The 16,688-nt window shown below is 56.4% G+C and overlaps 5 protein-coding genes across 5 annotated transcripts; 3 read left to right on the forward strand and 2 right to left on the reverse strand.

Moving 5' to 3' along the window:
* Positions 1-603: 603 nt before the first annotated feature.
* On the forward strand, positions 604-3,391 carry JCM15063_004128 (GMC family oxidoreductase; the record flags this gene model as incomplete). Its single annotated transcript, XM_076677172.1, has 11 exons — positions 604-617; positions 856-1,028; positions 1,141-1,172; positions 1,258-1,347; positions 1,420-1,433; positions 1,501-1,574; positions 1,636-1,892; positions 1,958-2,449; positions 2,516-2,902; positions 2,973-3,257; positions 3,326-3,391. 11 exons carry the CDS (start codon positions 604-606, stop codon positions 3,389-3,391), a joined length of 1,884 nt encoding a protein of 627 aa, XP_076535691.1.
* Positions 3,392-3,792: 401 nt separating this feature from the next.
* On the forward strand, positions 3,793-4,431 carry JCM15063_004129 (uncharacterized protein; the record flags this gene model as incomplete). Its single annotated transcript, XM_076677173.1, has 5 exons — positions 3,793-3,831; positions 3,923-3,937; positions 4,008-4,166; positions 4,232-4,309; positions 4,378-4,431. The coding sequence occupies 5 exons, from the start codon at positions 3,793-3,795 to the stop codon at positions 4,429-4,431; spliced, it is 345 nt and encodes a 114-aa protein (XP_076535692.1).
* A 3,163-nt stretch (positions 4,432-7,594) lies between these two features.
* On the reverse strand, positions 7,595-12,453 carry JCM15063_004130 (uncharacterized protein; the record flags this gene model as incomplete). Its single annotated transcript, XM_076677174.1, has 4 exons — positions 7,595-9,978; positions 10,050-10,665; positions 10,726-11,029; positions 11,096-12,453. 4 exons carry the CDS (start codon positions 12,451-12,453, stop codon positions 7,595-7,597), a joined length of 4,662 nt encoding a protein of 1,553 aa, XP_076535693.1.
* Positions 12,454-13,305: 852 nt separating this feature from the next.
* JCM15063_004131 (MBL fold metallo-hydrolase) lies at positions 13,306-14,996 on the forward strand (the record flags this gene model as incomplete). The annotated part of the gene is made up of 7 exons (XM_076677175.1): positions 13,306-13,563; positions 13,636-13,742; positions 13,814-13,907; positions 13,973-14,005; positions 14,075-14,168; positions 14,244-14,578; positions 14,673-14,996. The coding sequence occupies 7 exons, from the start codon at positions 13,306-13,308 to the stop codon at positions 14,994-14,996; spliced, it is 1,245 nt and encodes a 414-aa protein (XP_076535694.1).
* A 142-nt stretch (positions 14,997-15,138) lies between these two features.
* On the reverse strand, positions 15,139-16,583 carry JCM15063_004132 (glycoside hydrolase family 16 protein; the record flags this gene model as incomplete). Its single annotated transcript, XM_076677176.1, has 6 exons — positions 15,139-15,416; positions 15,500-15,656; positions 15,729-16,055; positions 16,113-16,218; positions 16,289-16,379; positions 16,445-16,583. The coding sequence occupies 6 exons, from the start codon at positions 16,581-16,583 to the stop codon at positions 15,139-15,141; spliced, it is 1,098 nt and encodes a 365-aa protein (XP_076535695.1).
* Between the last annotated feature and the right edge of the window lie 105 nt (positions 16,584-16,688).

The following is a 16,688-nucleotide window of genomic DNA, read 5'->3' on the forward strand; positions in this document are numbered from 1 at the left end:
AATTCGGGGGTTGTTGTTGAAGCAGCTTCTACGCGGCGTACGTTGTTCCAATTGCCTCTCTTTCTCTCGTCTCGGTTGCAATCGCAACTACCCTTCAGCGAGCGGTACTATTACAGAAAGGCAGCTCAGCTCTACGAACAGTCCAAGCGCTCGTTATTGCCCGCCTTGAGCTGCAACCGGCTCTCACCGAAGTTTTATTGCCGCTCGCTCTTGGGTGAGCGCGTCAACTCTATTATTTTAGAGACTTACAAAATGATGACTGAGAACGTCAAAAGCGCTCGTTGGCAGACGAGGTGAATCTTCGCACTGACGAATCAGTCAACATTAAGCGCGGTCGCGTGCGCGTGTCCGACGCGTAGCACGAGGATTCGCTCCCTTCCTTCCTGCCTTTGCAAGGGGTCGTATGTTCTTCCACACTCGTTGCAGAAAGCGCCGCGGCAGCCTCGCCAACGACTCGAAAGCGCAGTGCCTCTGGAAGCGGAACCGAAATCCTCCGCTCGAGCCCTCGCATCCGATCTGAGCGCACACGACATTCAACTATCTCTCATTGAGTCGACAGGCACGAGCAGCAACACTTGAGCTGCTCTTGCCACCATCTTCCAGATGCCCGGTCGTTCGTCTACACAGCAAAGTGAGCTCAGAGCATATCGTCGCTTGCAGGAAGCCAAGTGGTCCTCTGCTTCTGCCTCGCCAGAGCCGACATGCACGCTCTCCTGCTCGAGAATCCTGTACCGCTAGTGATTGTGCCGTCCTGCCGGCAACCTTCTGCTGAAATGAACGATTTCTGTTCCCCGCTTATTCCCTCCCTTCTCTTCCTTCTATTCCAACTCGGCGCTTTTCCCCCCTTCGCATCAGAACGTCGTGTTTTGCGGCCAACATGTTCACGTCTCACAAATATGCTGGGCTCTCGAAACCATCTCTGTTCTGCGACGAAGCGACTCTTCCAACCTCCGACCCTTCGACTGTACCTGGTGTTCAGACCGCCGGCGCCACGCCCCGCAAGGAGTACGATTATGTGATTGCCGGAGGTGAGTCCTGTTCATATTGAACACCAAGGCTCTCCCGACGTGGGCATCCCCTACAAATGTGGGGAACCCGACCCCGAGCTCTTCCTCCGACTGACCCACTTCGAATTCGCAGGCGGTACGGCAGGCTGCGTGTTGGCTTCTCGGGTGCGGCTTTCCGTCTCCGTGTCGACTAACCGACTGTCTTTAGCCCGAAATGTACTGAGGCTTGACTTTGTCTGCGATCGCACAGCTTTCCGAGGATCCGAATGTCAAGGTCCTGCTCATTGAAGCTGGAGAGAGCGATCAGAAGCAGATCTTCAGTAGGATCCCGGCTGGATGGGTCAGTTGGGAATCTCTCTCGCCAGAGCATCTGACAGCGACTGACGTTGTACGATGCGTCGGTGCTGAACAGGGAAACCTCTGGAAGTGGGTCTGGTATCAGGACAGTCGACTCTGCTGAAAGCTGCTGACGGACTCGATGGTGTGCCCGCAGAACTCCTGCAGAATGGAATTTCGAAACCGTCCCTCAGGCTCATTGCGACAATCGCGTTCTCTATCAACCCCGCGGTGAGTCTTCCGGTCGCAGATCCTCGTTGTACACAGCTCATCTCGACACGGCGATTCGCAGGGAAAATGTTGGGCGGCTGCTCTTCAATCAACGCTCAATGCTACCAGCATTGCTCTCCGTCAGATTACGACCAGTGGGAGCAGCTTGGAGCGAAGGGCTGGGGGTGGCAAAATCTGAAGCCTTACTTTGCCAAAGCCGAGAACCACACCCCGAACTCGCAACACCAAATTGATCAATCAAAACGAGGCAAGGGAGGGGTGTGGCAAACCAGCTACGCTCCGACGAACGAGATTACGTCGGCTTTCCTCGAAGCGGGTGTACGCTGTTTCTCTCGCTCTCTACGAGCGTGCGAGTCTCGCCTGACTCAGTGGTTCGAGAACAGGTTGCAGCTGGTATTCCAGCCAACGCCGACCTCAACATCGAAACGAACACTGTCGGAATTACGCGCTTCCAGACTACCATCGACTCGACAGGTCAACGCTCTTCAACGTCAGCCGCCTACCTCCCCAAGGGGGTCTTTAGTCGCTCGAACCTATCGATCTTGACCGGTACGACCGTGACCAAGGTCCTCCTGTCAGGCGATAACAGCAAGGCCATCGGCGTCGAGCTGGGACAGACTGGAGATGCTTCCGCGAAGCGATACAACGCGTACGCAACGAAAGACGTAATCGTCGCGCTCGGCTCGTTCGGCTCTCCCCAGCTCCTCCTGTGTTCGGGTATCGGCCGCAAAGAGACGCTTGAGAAAGCCAAGATCGAGCAGAAGGTCGCGGTGGACGAGGTCGGCGAAAACCTCAGGGACCACGTACTCGCAATTACAACGTTCAAGGCGAGGAAAGGCACTTCACTACAATACCTCACGAATCCCCTCAAGACGGCAAGTCCCCCAAAATGTCGTCAGCCTGCCTGGAATGATGCTCATACTCTTTGATGGGTGTCCCAGGTACCATCGCTTCTTCAATGGCTTTACAACGGTACAGGCGCCTTGGCGACCAACCTGGCCGAGGCAGGAGCTTTCATCCGCTCGTCTGACGTCGAGGCGGATGGCAGCGTTTCGCCTGCTGATCAAGGTCTCGCCACCGGTGTTGTCGCCAAGGACATTGTGAATGCCAGTGGCGTGACGAGTCCCGATCTCGAGATCATCAACGCTCCGCTTTATTATGTACACCACGCACTCGAACCTCCTCCAGTCCCATCGGATGATTACTTCACGCTTGCGTCGACCGTTCTTCGCCCTTACTCGCGCGGTTCCGTCACGGTCAAGTCCGGATCTACGTTCGACAAGCCCATCATTGATCCGAACTACTTTGCGGACGAGCGCGACCTGAAGGTAGGTTGACAGCCAAGCGCGCAGCCGGTCCGCAATCAAATACTGACATTCTTCTTCGTTTCATTTGTAGGTCTGTCTTGCGGGAATCCACGTCATCCGCAAGCTCGTGCAGCTCGCACCCCTCGCAGCGTACCTCTCGAGCCCAGTTGCACCAAACATGTCGATGACCGATTTCCTCGAAGCGAGCGATTCTGAGCTCATCGCACACATTCGTCAACAAGCCGAGACGATCTACCATCCGATGTCGACGTGCGCGATTGGACGAGTTGTCGATGAGCGACTACAAGTCAAAGGCATTCGAGGCTTGAGGGTATGCGATGCCAGCGTTTTCCCGGAGAGTGTCAGCGGCCATCCCGTAGGTCGCGCTTGCGCTCGTCACTCATAAGCTCGTGCTTGCTGACGCCATCAATTCATACGTTGCAGGTCGCTGCCGTCGTTGCTGTCGCGGAGCGGTTTGCAGATGTGCTCAAGTCGGAAATTGTGGCATGATTGGCCTTCTGGGTTTGATATATGGGATTACCAAGCGAGTATCAGGTCTCGAAAGGTGTATATGTTTTCGTCAATCACCGGTTCTTACTGTAAGTCAGGGACCAGTCGGAGACCAGCTGTACAAATTTTGTGAAATCCAAAGAGCAAGTCTTTTTTCGAAGTCGACTGTCCTTTGCGCATCTGTTTCAGACTGAGAGCGGACGAATGTCCCGGAAATACAAGCCTTTACGGCAGACGTGGACAGGTCCGACAGGGCAAGAAGAGGAGCAAGAAGAAAAGACAGGGGGTTAAAAACGTCATATTTGCGGGGGCTCGAGGCTCGATGGTCGATCTAGGTTTGATCCGTCCTCCAGCTTCTTCTCCTCTTCTCCCATCAAACGTACACCACCACAAACTCAGCCATGTTCTCTCAAGCCGTCCGCACCTCTTCCCGATTCGTCGTACGTATCTCTCTCGCGCTTCACCCGAGGTCGGTCGACTGATCAATAGCAACGATCGGTTTACATCTCGTGTTAATTTGCCTCATCACAGGCTCCCCGCGCTGCTGTGAGTTTCTGAAGAGGCGCTCGACTCGGCAATAGTATCCGGTACTAACGTGTCTTCACATTGTGATCAGCAAACTCCCCGTCTCGCCCGTTCTTACGCCGAAGGCGCTCACCAACATGGAACTGCTGGCCCGGAACCGATTAACCGAGAGCGTGGACCGAGTCGTACCCCTATCTTCATCGGTGCGGCCCTTTTGGTGCTTGCCGGAGGCTACTTTGTCGGAATCGGAGTGCGTGATCCTTGACTGCACATGGTGAATGCAGACCAAATCAATTGACACTCGTACTCACGCAGGCCACTCCCCCTACTCCTGCCGTCACCAACATGACCAAGGCTATGCACCCCAAGACTGAAGCTGCTCAAAAAGCTGCTGTGAGTCGGAACATTCGTTGACCGATCTAGCGTTGTCGATTTAGACTGACGCCGTTTGAATCTGCCAGGGTGTCAACCCGGAAACCCAAACTCACCAAGTTGGTGGAGACAAGAAGAACTAGATCAGGCAATCGTTGCCTATCGTTTCTTTCCAACGCCATGTCTTATTACAGATCCTTCCCCCTCTGAATCCACTTGTTCATACCCTTCTCGAGCCTCTCGCCGGTTCGTCTAACCACAGTAATCCATCCAGATCAGTTCAAATCGAAGTTTCGCAATGCAAAAATTCGTATAGCACCGTTCCCAGATGAATTAGCTGATCATGCGTTTGTACACTATCCTCTCGACGTCTGCGCGATGCTTCTTCAACAGCGCGCATAGCCTTCTACGCTGTTGAATATTGTGCGCGACTTTAATCGGGAGCGTCGTTCTGGGATCACGGATCAAATGTTCTCGAGGCGCTCATCATGCGAATCGAGCTTTCGGGGTAAACCTTGCTACGCAAGATCAGCACGAAGCGAGATTGAGATATCCTATTCAAGTGTCCGCCATGGTGCAGCAAGGCACCCAGCAAGGAAAAGGATTGATTAAGCCGGGTTGACGTTGCGAGCGAATTTCGCTCGAGCTCGTGCACGTTTGGTCCACTATACGACGGAATGCCATTAGCGCTCCAACCATTCGCTTGCTCGCAGCAGCTCACAGAGCTATACTCTCAGTATTTCAGGGTTCAGTGAATCCTCCTTGTGCAAGTGACGCCTGGTTGAGGCTGACCACATAATTATACGCTTGATTCGCTCGTACGATCCTGTCTTCGTCCAACAAATACCGTTCCGTCTCGCTCAATAGACTGCCTTCTAGCTCTGGCTTTTATCGAGACTGACCAGGGCAGACGGCTGCGATAGCTCGGCCTGCTCGACCGAGCGCTCGATACTCCATCCTGTTCCACGAGACTATTCTACATAGATCACGAATTGGCGCTGTTTCCCGATGAACTGAGACAAATGTTCGCAAAGCGACACAGCAGAACAAAGTTCCCTACTTCGCGCGCCGAAGCTGTCTCAAGGAATGCAGATCATGATCTCCCGGAATCTCGCTCTCTTTCGCTATCACTACTTTATTCGCCGATCAAGACCAACAGCGTTCCTGACCAGCTTGAAATACACTCGATTCACTCGCCAAACGTTCGACTCGCGAGTCACCCGAGCTGCATTCTGTCTTCTCCATCCGAAAACCTTCGGCTCCTCAATGAATGTCTCCCAAACTCTCCACCACAGCTTGATGCGACCTCGTCGACCTACGAGCCGGCGCTCCTGAGATACGCGCCGCAATCGAGAAGGGAAGGAGCGTATCGACGAGTCGGTTTCGAGACTGAGATCCGGACGAGTAGTCGGGAGGTGCTCCTCACTCAGCCGTCACGAGCTGACCAGCCTCGCTCTTGAAAGGATCGTAATCTTGCTGAACGGTCACCATCTCTACCGGAGTAGATCATGTCGTCGAATGCGGCGGTCCTTGCTAGCGACACCGCACGGGATCCTCACCGCGTCGCTCGTACGATCATCCTCCTCTTTCTGGCTGTACCTCCGTCTCGGGTGAATGTGATGTCGACCTCGTCTCGATCGCTCGACTTTGCTCGTCGGATCGGATCGATTGTTCGCTACCGACTTGGCTCTCGTTCCGCTCTTGCCACCTGTCGGCCACCTCTGAAGCTGCAAAAGTTGAGCAAGATTCTTCAGCACCAAGGTAGTCAACAAGCGATGGCGTTCTCGAGAAGCTGCTCACAAAGTGAGGAAACGATTCTAGTTGGTTCGGTGGAGCTATGCGGTTCATCCTTTCGAGTCTCGCCAAGTTGTCGAACTCGAAACATCCTCCACTCGTCTGTTGGTATTGATGTCGACGCGACCGTTGCGGAGCTGCCAGGTGAGCGACTCGAAGTTTCGCGAGGTTCGTATTCGGGAGGTCCGTGTTGCGGCGGGGGGGTCGGGCGGTACGCTGTCGTCTGATGACGAGACTCGGGGTGATCCGCAAGCATGAATGATTGGCACGGATATCGTAGGCGGACGAGGTGAGTGGCAGCAACACCGGATGAGCGACGGCTATCGCAGCGGGTGAATCTCAAGATCAGCTTCCACCGAATCTCCGGTCACCATCTTCCGAATCGCCTACCCGCAACGAGACCAGCCTAGAAGAAGCCCGACTCCGGTCAGCTCCTTATCTCGCCATGATCCGTTACCGCACCAAGCTGAACCCACAAGTTCGATCTCTGTGCCAATACCGACCCTTCCCGCTCCTCCGCCTTGACTGCAGCCGCCCCGACTTTCCCTATCATCTCAATAGCTAGGCTACGCTTTGGGAGTCGCTCGGGGTTCGCTCTGGCTTGCTGGTACTGCGCCGAGTCCTGTTCGCCATCGACTTGATCACGGGCCGCGTATTGGACCGAGCCGTGGCCAAGATCTCCGAACGTCGGCACATCGACCATGTCCTGCTCTCACCCAATGCACTTTTGGCTGCGTGAAGCGACACGGGAAAAGTTTACGCTCGGAAGGCGCGGCTGGTTCAACAGGTGTACACCTTGGCCCCGGTCTTTTGGCTTGGACCGTCACCGTCACGGTCGTGGTGCATCGTCGATCCCTCTCAGGCGACTGTGTCTTTGTGCCGGTACGAAGTTGGGAGGGGTCGTCTCGCTTGCATCCCATTTCTCCAGCTCTGGTTCTGCTGGACCTCTGCATCCATTCGCAATCCGGGGCGCACGCCCTGCTCAACATGTTCAGCCTCCATCCTGCTTACGCTGCTTGTTTTCTAAGAGTCGGTGGATGGATTGTGTCTCGCGATCTGTTGTCGTCTGGGCGTCAAGCACAGAAAGCTTGCAGGGCGATAGCTAGTCCATGCCGCAAGCGTCGACAGATTTTTTCCTTTCTTCAACGAGTCGCTGTCCCTCTCCCTGATGCATCAGAACAAACCTTGATATTGTCGAAGCGCCGACGTGCAGCAGGAACCTGCGTGTGGGGTTTTTCCCCTGACACCTTTTTTCCGAGGCCGGAGAAGGGCTCGCATTGATTTATCTCTATTCACTATTCAACGAGCATGAAAGACTCGTGCCGCGGCAGAGCTCGTCAAACGTCAAAAACACGGCAGATCAAACTTCGTAGGTGGATGTAATTGATACAAGTGCTTTGTGATTGTTATTTGCGAGGGGGTGGTTACAATGCTTTGAAAAAAGAAAACGGGGGAATGAACGTTTGCAATCCCCTTCCACTCCTGCTTCGTATACCAGGCTTGTCATAAATTTCATTGCGATGTTCCTTGTTGCCGATTGAACACCGAGATCGAGTTGAGCATTTTCGCGAGTTTGTTCGCTTTGCCCGGTGTCGGCGGAGAGGTGACCGACGGAGAGGCAGGCGCCACTGGAGGCGTCGCCACTGGAGATGCGGGTAATGGTGCAGATGCAGGCGAACGTGGAGGTGCGAGCGCAGGTCGGGACGAGCCAGAATCGACTGGGACTGAAATAGAGGGCAGAGGAGGCGCGGCGACGGCGGTCTCGAGGTCGCTCGTGTCGATCGCAACGTCCTTCAATTGCGGCCTGACCGCTCCGACAGGGTTTGTTGATCCTCGAGGCGGTCGACTGCTCGAGTAAGGGCGACGAGGAGGAGATGCCGGAGTGTTGCGCCAGGGTTCGTTGTCGGCTCGGACGGTTGCGGTCGACGTCGCGAGCGAATTACTGCCGGCCACCATCGACTCACTGCCGACACTCGAGAAGCTCGAAAGCGGCGTATGGTTGCGTGAAGAGTCGAAATGCGACAACGGGTTCGTGGTCGTCGTGCCTCGGGTCGAATTCGATCCGATCGAAGACGGGAATTCCGCTGGAGATTGACGAGTGCGGCGGTCGTTGAGGCGTTCTCGACGACTCGAGGCAGATCTCCAGTGGTCGTCCTTGTCCGCGCCACCCCGTCCCCGAGGGGCTTCGTCTCCGCCTTCGACTCCGCTCCAATTCGATCCCCAACTTGCCGTACCGATTGAACCCCTGCTCGAGATGGGAGTGCCGACACCAGGCCTTCGACCGCCCTGCATCTTTGCCGGAGCCGAATACGTATCTGCCTTGGCCCCGATCGAAGCGTTGCGCTCATCGACCTTGCGTTTGAACGCCTCGAGATCTGAGTTGCCTTCATTGACGAGTGTCTTGAGCCGGCCAAACATTCCACCACTCTTCTTCGCGGGCGCCGTGTTCGAAGACGCAGCAGAATCGGTCGAGAGCGAAGTGTGCAAGGCTGAAGTCGACTGAGTTCCGTATGACCGAGAGCCGTGGGGAGAGACTCTCGGACGCGTTGAAGATTTCGAGAACGTTGAAGTCGGAGACGAAGTCGCGCTCAATTCTCGAGCAAGGTCTTGACTCGCAGCTGCCAATTCATCGAGAACATCTCCGTTCTGAGCTGCCTGCTTCGCCGCACGTTTCTCTTTCCTCGCTCCTCGTTTCCTCCGTTTCGACTTGGCTTTCTCGCCATCTTTGTCCTCGCCCTTCCCTTCGACTCCGGCATCGGTAGTCTCGGTTTCGCCGGCAGACTTGGTCCCTTCGTCGACAGTCGGTGACGCTGTATCTGCCTCCGGTGGCGATGCAGCAATGTCGAGCTTCTGCACGGTGTCTGCGACCGCGTCCACTGGCGATCTGGTCGCAGTCAGCATCGAAACGGGTGGACTGAGGGGCATCGGTGGGGGCGGTGACTTTGTTCCAATGGGCTTCACCGTGGCCGTCGAAGCCGCCGTCGCCGAGGGAGTCATCAAGGAAGAAGTCGGGGTCGCAAACTTGGACTGCGGAACCGCGAGGGGTGAAGCTGCGGACCACGGCAAAGGTACAGGTGGGACTAGCGGAGCGAGCGACGCAGACGAAGCTTTGGTTGCCCGGTTTGCGACAAGGGACCGGTCGGGGGACGTGGCAGCGGAAGGCAGAGGAGAGTAGAGAGACTCGGGCGAGGTCGTCGTTGGCGCTCGACTCGAGGTAGCGGGATTTGGCGAGGAGAACGTGGGCGATGGGAGCGAATCATCCTCGGACAGTTGCGTCGGAGAAGTGATGTAAGCAGGACGGGTGTAAGACGCCGGTTCAGGTTCTTCTGGTACTTTTGGCAGCTCGTCAAGCATAGTCGAGGCCTTGATTGTCGACGGCGCAAACTGCGAGAGCAACGACGATGCTGGAGGGATCGAGGGTGAAGAGATCGACCCAATAGTGATCGGCATGGAAGGGACTGGAGAGAAATCGAGTCGAGGGCTCGGAGTCGAGTCAGCAACTCCAAGAGGCGAAGGCTTGTATGTCGAAGCGTGACCGTTGAGCATCGGATTCAGGCTGAATCCTCCAGCTCCCTCGCCCATCATGACGACAAGCTTCATGCCCCAGCGTCCGAATTCTCCTGCGCTGACGCGCTGCCTCTCACGCCCATCGACCACTTCAAGCACGTCACAGAAGACTCGGGTTGCCAGATACGACGCCACTTCGTCTCCGATGCCTTCGAAGCGTTCCTTGAGGAAGTCGACAGGAGCCTCGACGTATTCGATAAAGTCCGGGTCCGAAAGCGAAGGGTCGGCCCACGGGTTGCGATGGTACAGCAAGTTGAGCAGGACGAGGCCAAGCGACCATACGTCGGCTTGTCGCGGATCGTACGTAGGGCGCAGATTGTTGCGACATTCTGTGGCCGACGGAGACTTGTGTCAGCGGGGACGTGCAAGATTCGGACCAGGAACCCGGGACTAAACTCACCGTAAGCCATATAGGGCTTGCTACCGCAATCGAAATCCTCGCACATCGCCTCCATCGTACCGAGACCCCAATCTGTGATCTTGACAATCACACGACCTTTCTCCCTGCCGTTTTGCGTCGCTTCCCACCTCCTCTTGTCTCCCTTGCCATCGACGACGATGAAGTTCTCGGGCTTGATGTCCCGATGCGCGATTCCCACATCGTGACAAGCCTGTACAGCATCGCACATCTGCGAAAACATGCGCGAGATGAGACGTAGACGTTTGCGCGAGAGGAGCGAATCGCTGTTGGACATGGCTGCAGCTGAAGAGAGCAAGGACGGCGAGGGCGGGGTTTGGTCCATGAGGAAGTGACCCGCGGTGTCGGCAGTGACCGTGCGGGAGAGAGCGCTCTCGTCTGCGTCATCGTCGTCGTCCGAATTGTCCATCGCTTCGATGAGGTTGATGCCAATCTCGTTTGATCGACGGCGCTGATGAAGCGGTTCTCCGGAAGGAGAAGTGGCGCGCGAGTAGAGGTGATCGGTACCAGAGTTCTGCGACTCGAGCAACCAGAAGAAGAGATCGTTCCCTGGAACGTATTCGAGCACGAGGAACAGCCAGTCATCCGTCTCGTAGGCCTGCGAATTCATGAACAGAGGTGAGCGGGTATCTCACAGAAAGAACGACGAAAGACTTACGCCGTAAAGCTGAACAATGTTCTCGTGTTGTGGGAGAGCACGGTGCAGAACAGCTTCTCCCCTTTGTACCTCGATCAACTCGTCCGTCAGATCCTTCTTGCACAGACACTTGAGAGCGTAGTAGCGGCCGTAAGTCGGTTCAGGCTGAGTGAGAACTTCCGAAGCCCACGAATGAAACCGCGGTCGCTGCTGGGCATTCGAGGAATGGGCCGCGTCGAATTCAAACGATGCGAGGGGATCGATCGGAGACAAGAGGTCGTCGGTCAAGTCTGGCTCGTAGAGTATCTCTCGCACGAGGTAGACGCTTTTGGAGCGAGGCGCGATCAGTACTTGTGAAAACCTGGGAACTCAAATCGGAATCTTGGCTCACATGGCATAAGTTCCTTCACCAAGTCTGCGTTCGACCTCGAGCTGCCGAGGGCCGTCCAATCCGTTGCCCATTCCTTTCCCTGTTCGATCAAGGGTCGCTGGGTCGGCAAAGCAATCCCTGACCCAACCTCCTCTACCCTCCAACCAAACATCGACCCCGATTCTTTCACCTTCTGTGAAAACTTCGACGGTCGAGAGATCCTGAGTGACGGCAGAGTCGGTCGTTGCGGAAGAGTACGTCCTGCCGCGTCGGTTCGGCATCGCGGGCGAATTCGGGGCCGAAGTGTCGAGGAATGGCTCTTCGTCATCTGCGTACGAGTAACCTCCAGCCGGGCGTGCGATTCTCGGAGTTGTCGGAGTCGCGAGCACGGACGGCTTGTACGTTTCGAACGTTTCTTCCCAGATCTCGGTTGCTCGCGCAGAGTCGTGAATACCGGGTGTCTGGGCGATGTTGATGGGTCCGACTCCGCCAGAGGTGTTCTCGCGCACGAGCTCGTGCAGCAGCGGGTGGGGACTCCCATCTTCTCGCTCGAGTACGCTCCGGGAGATGCTGGACCTGCGACTGCGACTCCTGATCGAACTCGCGCGGCTCGAAGTCGCTCTCATGCGCCTGCCCGTGGGGCCTTGGCTCGGCGGACCAAACATGAACCCTTCCTCTGGGGGCTCGTCCTCCTCGGGAAGGTATTCGTCTTCGCTCGAAAACCCGCCGCGCGGACTCCTGCGCTGGTCGTCCTCGCTCTCGTCTCCTGGATCCAGCTCGCTGCCGTCGCTTCCGACTCCTCGGTACCGCCTCCGCATACCTCCCGCTCTCGAGTGCGATCGCGAGGCGGAGCGAGACACGCCTCGTCCTCCCGGAGAGCGAACGCGAGTGTGGTGCTCGATGCCCGACAAGAACGATGCCAAGTGTGTCAGCGAAGGTCGATTGGGCGGGTTCTGAGTCGAAGGGGTGGGCGGTTGGGCGGTCGTGAACTGCAGCGAGGAGCGGCGCGAGTGCGTCGTCGAAGACAGGATGGGCGGCGACATGCGAGCCGGAGACGGGGATTTCGAGCCCGATGCGGCGGACGACGACGAAGCGGTAAGGTCGTTCATGTTGGCGTACTGGACTCCGAGTCCGAGGCTGGTTGCGCTCCTTCGTGACTGGACCGAGCTCGCCCTTGCAGGCGACGCGCCTCGACCTCGACCTGCGCCTGCGCCGACTCGCGCTGCCGCGGTGAGGGGTCCATGCGGGGTCGAAGTCTGCGGGGGCGGGTGCACGAGTCGGGGTGAGCCGCGAGGCGGAGAGGAAGGGAGAGAAATGGCCGGGGAGGAGGGAGAAGGGGTCGAGGCGGTCGAGGTCTGCGGGGCGCGGCGAGGCGGCATAGGGGGCCAAGGTATGCCGGCGGGGGGAGGGAGTGCGCGCCGAGACTAGGGAGAGAAGGGAGCGGAGGCGGAGGAGAAAGCGGAGGGAGGCTACTGCGGGTCAAATGGTCACGTCCGATTGCTGGGGGTGTTGCTCAAGGGTCGAGGGCTGCACGACGCAAGTATAGGGTCAGTCTTGCGAGCTCACGCTAGCCGAGCGAGGTGGTTGTCTGTCGCGGCTGTTCGCTCGATCGCTCCGCGTCGAGTGGCCGGGGTCCACGCTTCTGTCCTGGCAGTCTCGCTCGATGAGACTTGTGACGATAGCTGCAAAGTTCAGCGCCTGCAAGTCTGCGGTCGAGCATGTGTGCCTGGTGCTTCGAGTCAAGCGTCGCCGGAATTCCATCGTCGAACTTCCTTGCGAATCTCCAAGAGAGAGCGAGGCTGATGAGAACTCACGATCTATACGACGCTCTGCACGGTGGCGGGAGTCCCAGCGTGTGAAGAGCTGTACGGGATGCACGCGAAAGATGGGGGTTCGGTCCAGGGCGGCTGCACGTGACGGGAACTGACGGGCGCAAGCTGAGCGAGAGCGCGCGAGGGTCGTGAGAGCCTGCTCTCGTCAGGAAGCTCGAACAGATGCAGTCGAACGCTCGAGTCGACAACACGCGCAAGGCGAGGAACCCTCGAGGTCTCGCCATCATAATTGTCATCTTTTTCTCATCAGCACAGACTGGTACCATGGTCTGGGTATCTTGACCATAACGTGATACTCTTCTTGATACGGGAATCACCGTGACATGTCTCAGAGCAAGTCGAGTGCGATGATGTCGCCAGCATCCGACAGTTGGTCGTCCCTAAGTTAGTTTCAGCTCGATGACTCGTATACCGGCGCCGCAAGATCTGTCACTGCTGCTACTCGGCACGGGCACGTCCTCAGCTTTACCCTCGATCGGGTGCCTGACGAATCCAGTGTCGGGCTGCTTCTGCTGCCGCTCGACGTTGCTCAAGGACGATCCCAAGTACGCAACAGAGTACAGGAAGAACGAGCGCCGCAACATAAGCGGCATCCTCAGGATCCCGACCCCCTCGCAGCCGGGCACGACCCGCACCGAGCGAACCATCCTAATCGACGTGAGCGACCTACTCTCGAAGCTCCCCATCAATCGACGCTGATCCTTTGCTCCCGCATTATCGTCGTCTCAGTGTGGCAAGACGTTCTTCTCGGGCGCGCTCGAGTGGTGGCCAAAGAAGAACCTGCGCGAGATCGACGCCGTGCTCTTGACCCATGCCCATGCCGACGCCATTCTCGGGTTAGTCTGCACTTCGGCACCCTCGTAGCCCGAGCCTACAGACCCTGACCTCGACGTTTGCGTCCGGATAGCCTCGACGATCTGCGGGGGTGGACCCTGAGAGGCCATATTCAACCGAGCATTCCGATTTATTGCACTCAGGACACCTTCGACGATGTATCGAGGGTGAGTTACATAACTCGATCGCCAAAAGGTTACTGAACGACTGACTCGGTCTCTCGCACAATGAGGCGTTCCCGTACTTGACCAATACAGGCAAAGCTGTCAGTTCGACCGTCTCTGCCCGTCACGTCTCGCGATTGCCACCTGCTGATGCTTCGCCGTGCCTGTAGACCGGAGGAGGAGATATCCCGGCCTTGACGTGGCATATTATTGACCCGGTTGCTCCGTTCGAGCTGTTTGGCGTAGAAATCGTGCCTCTGCCAGGTCAGTCCATCCCCCCAGCTTTGTCCAGTCAGATATCCGATACTGACACAGCAATCATATACATACTCGTGCCAGTCGAGCATGGCAAATTCTTCACGACTCCACCGAAACCGTTCCTGTGTACCGGGTTCCTATTCAACCGGCAGATCTGCTACCTCTCCGACGTCTCTGCCGTTCCCCCATCGGTATACTCGACCTTGTCCAACTACATCGAACTCCCAACTGAGCCCGAGATCGCCGGATCTTCTCCTGAAGCCATCGTCAACGGTTCGACCCGAGATGAGTTTGTCAAGCCGAAACTGCAAGCGCTGATTGTCGACTGTCTCCGGTTGGAAGAATTCACGAGTCACTACGGACTGGGCAAAGCAGTCGAGACGATCAGGAAACTCGGCGCGAAAAAGAATTATCTCGTACGTCGGTTCTTTTTTTTTTCTTTCTTCTGTCACGACTCTTGCCTTCCCTTTTTCGCTGATACCTCTCGTGGATTTTTTGCTTCTGTATCAGGTCGGGTTCGGACATCGTACTTCTCATACCGCTTGGCGAGAAGCGTGTCAACTCTTGTCTCGACCCAACTCGATTTCCGGGTTTGGGACACTCGAACAAGACCCTCCCACATTCAACGATCTGTACAACGGACATCCCGATCCGTTACAGGAAGACCCCGTCGCATTCTCGAAACGAGCCTTGCAAATCGTTGAAAACTCGGAACGAGCTCGAGGTGCTCGATGGTCCGAGGAACCGAGACCTTGGGTTCGACCAAGTTGTGATGGTATGACGATCACGGTTGGGAAAGATCCGCTTGTGGTCGAGGACGATGAGTATCATTAAGCGAAACGCACAAGTAGGGGGGCGCTCGTGGTAGTTCTTGCGCTTCTCTTTCAGAAAGAGATCGAAACTTGAAACCGAGGACCCGCCTCGGGAACAATACATTAGACAGCTTATTAGTTTCTAGATGATGCATTGAATTATTCTACAGCGAACGTAGGAGAGCGATCATGCTGAGCATTGCCCACAACAAGATTCCACATTGCTTGTTCGACTCTGCGCCTGACGTCGACGAGCCACTGCCTCCCCCAATAGAGCCAATCACGGCAGAAGCAGCGGCCTTGTTGCGAGAGTCGTTCCCGCCATCGTACACGCGTACGGAAGCGATCTCAAAGTATGCCGTGTCGTAATTGCGAGGGTCTTGAACGAGGTCCGTACAAGATCCAGAGCAAGTTGGGTTGAAGACGCCCGGTTGACCCGCCCCTGATTTGCGAGAAATAAAAAAGAGAGAACTGTGTCAACGGGGAGAGGTCAAGACGGCGGGTAAACGGTAGACGCAGACTTACAATCGCCACAGAGCGCGATATTGATCGTGAGTTGTTGAGGCGCAAAGTACTGATTGATGTTGCAGTTTGATTGAGGATAGTACGCCGTGGGTGCACCCCATGTCGAAGGATCAGGAGTTGAGTTTGGGTCCCGGAGATCAGACGGGATTTGCGCTCGCTGTTGGCATAGCCCGACTCGTTTATCGAATCAGCTGGACTTCTCTCGTGACTGTACGCATAGAAAACATACCGGGAAGAACCAGACAGAAATTGCATCGCTCGACAATTCGCCAACAAACATGCCTCCACCGCTCGCGGCGAACCCTGCTCCATAACTCGCGTTGCGAGTATCGGTGAACGTGCAGCCCTGGTTCGCGTTGACGGTGTAGTCACAGTTGGTCGATTGTAGCAGACCGTTCGGAGATGTTGCCGTTTCGGAAGACGGGGCGTAGCACCCTGCGACCGTGTGCAGCGCGATCTGGTTCGTAGGCTGCAGATTGACGCCTTCAAAAATGTCGAGCTCTCCTCCTGAAGGCCACGAGACGGCATGACTCCAGAACGCAGGCCAAACGGAGCACTACAGAGGCGAGGGTTAGCTGGTGGACGCGAGACTATGTCTTGTCACGATGCTTACACCGTAGGGCGTATGCAGAGCATCGAGAACAAAGAGAGAACCGATCCCGTAAGTGTCTGTCGTGGTGATCCTGACCGAGTCTCGCAAGCCTCCGTAGGCAACGTTTCTGTACGAATGGATGGAGAAGTCGGTGAGCTCGCTATCTTGCTCCATGTCGTGCGGAGCAGCAGACTGACGAAGTGTTGTCAACCTTGATAATGACATTCCCTTGAGCATTCGTATATGCAAGGTCGCCTGCTTGCGACTGAGCAACGTAGTTGACGGCACCTGCAGGGAACGATGTGAGTTCCAGAGAAAGCGAGATCAGCAGGCGTTACAATGTGGTGCCGTACCGTTCGTCAAGTTGTCTCGATTGCCCCAGAAGCTCCACCCGCCGCCGTCAAAGAAGGACTGTCCAGCATATTGAGTCTTGAGAGAGTATGCTGCCTGGGTCGAAGGCAGCAACGACAGCACATAGCCAAGAGCGAGCATTGCGGATGAGGTTGTGACTCGTGTCATCTTGCTTGCAGACTGTTGTTGATGGCGATGAGTGACGTCGAAGCCGGAGACGAGGTCAAGCCGCACGAAGACGAACGC

The sequence above is a fragment of the Sporobolomyces koalae genome (assembly GCF_050403365.1).
Source record: "Sporobolomyces koalae JCM15063 DNA, S_koalae_JCM15063T_v1_ctg7, whole genome shotgun sequence".
NCBI lineage: Eukaryota > Fungi > Basidiomycota > Microbotryomycetes > Sporidiobolales > Sporidiobolaceae > Sporobolomyces > Sporobolomyces koalae.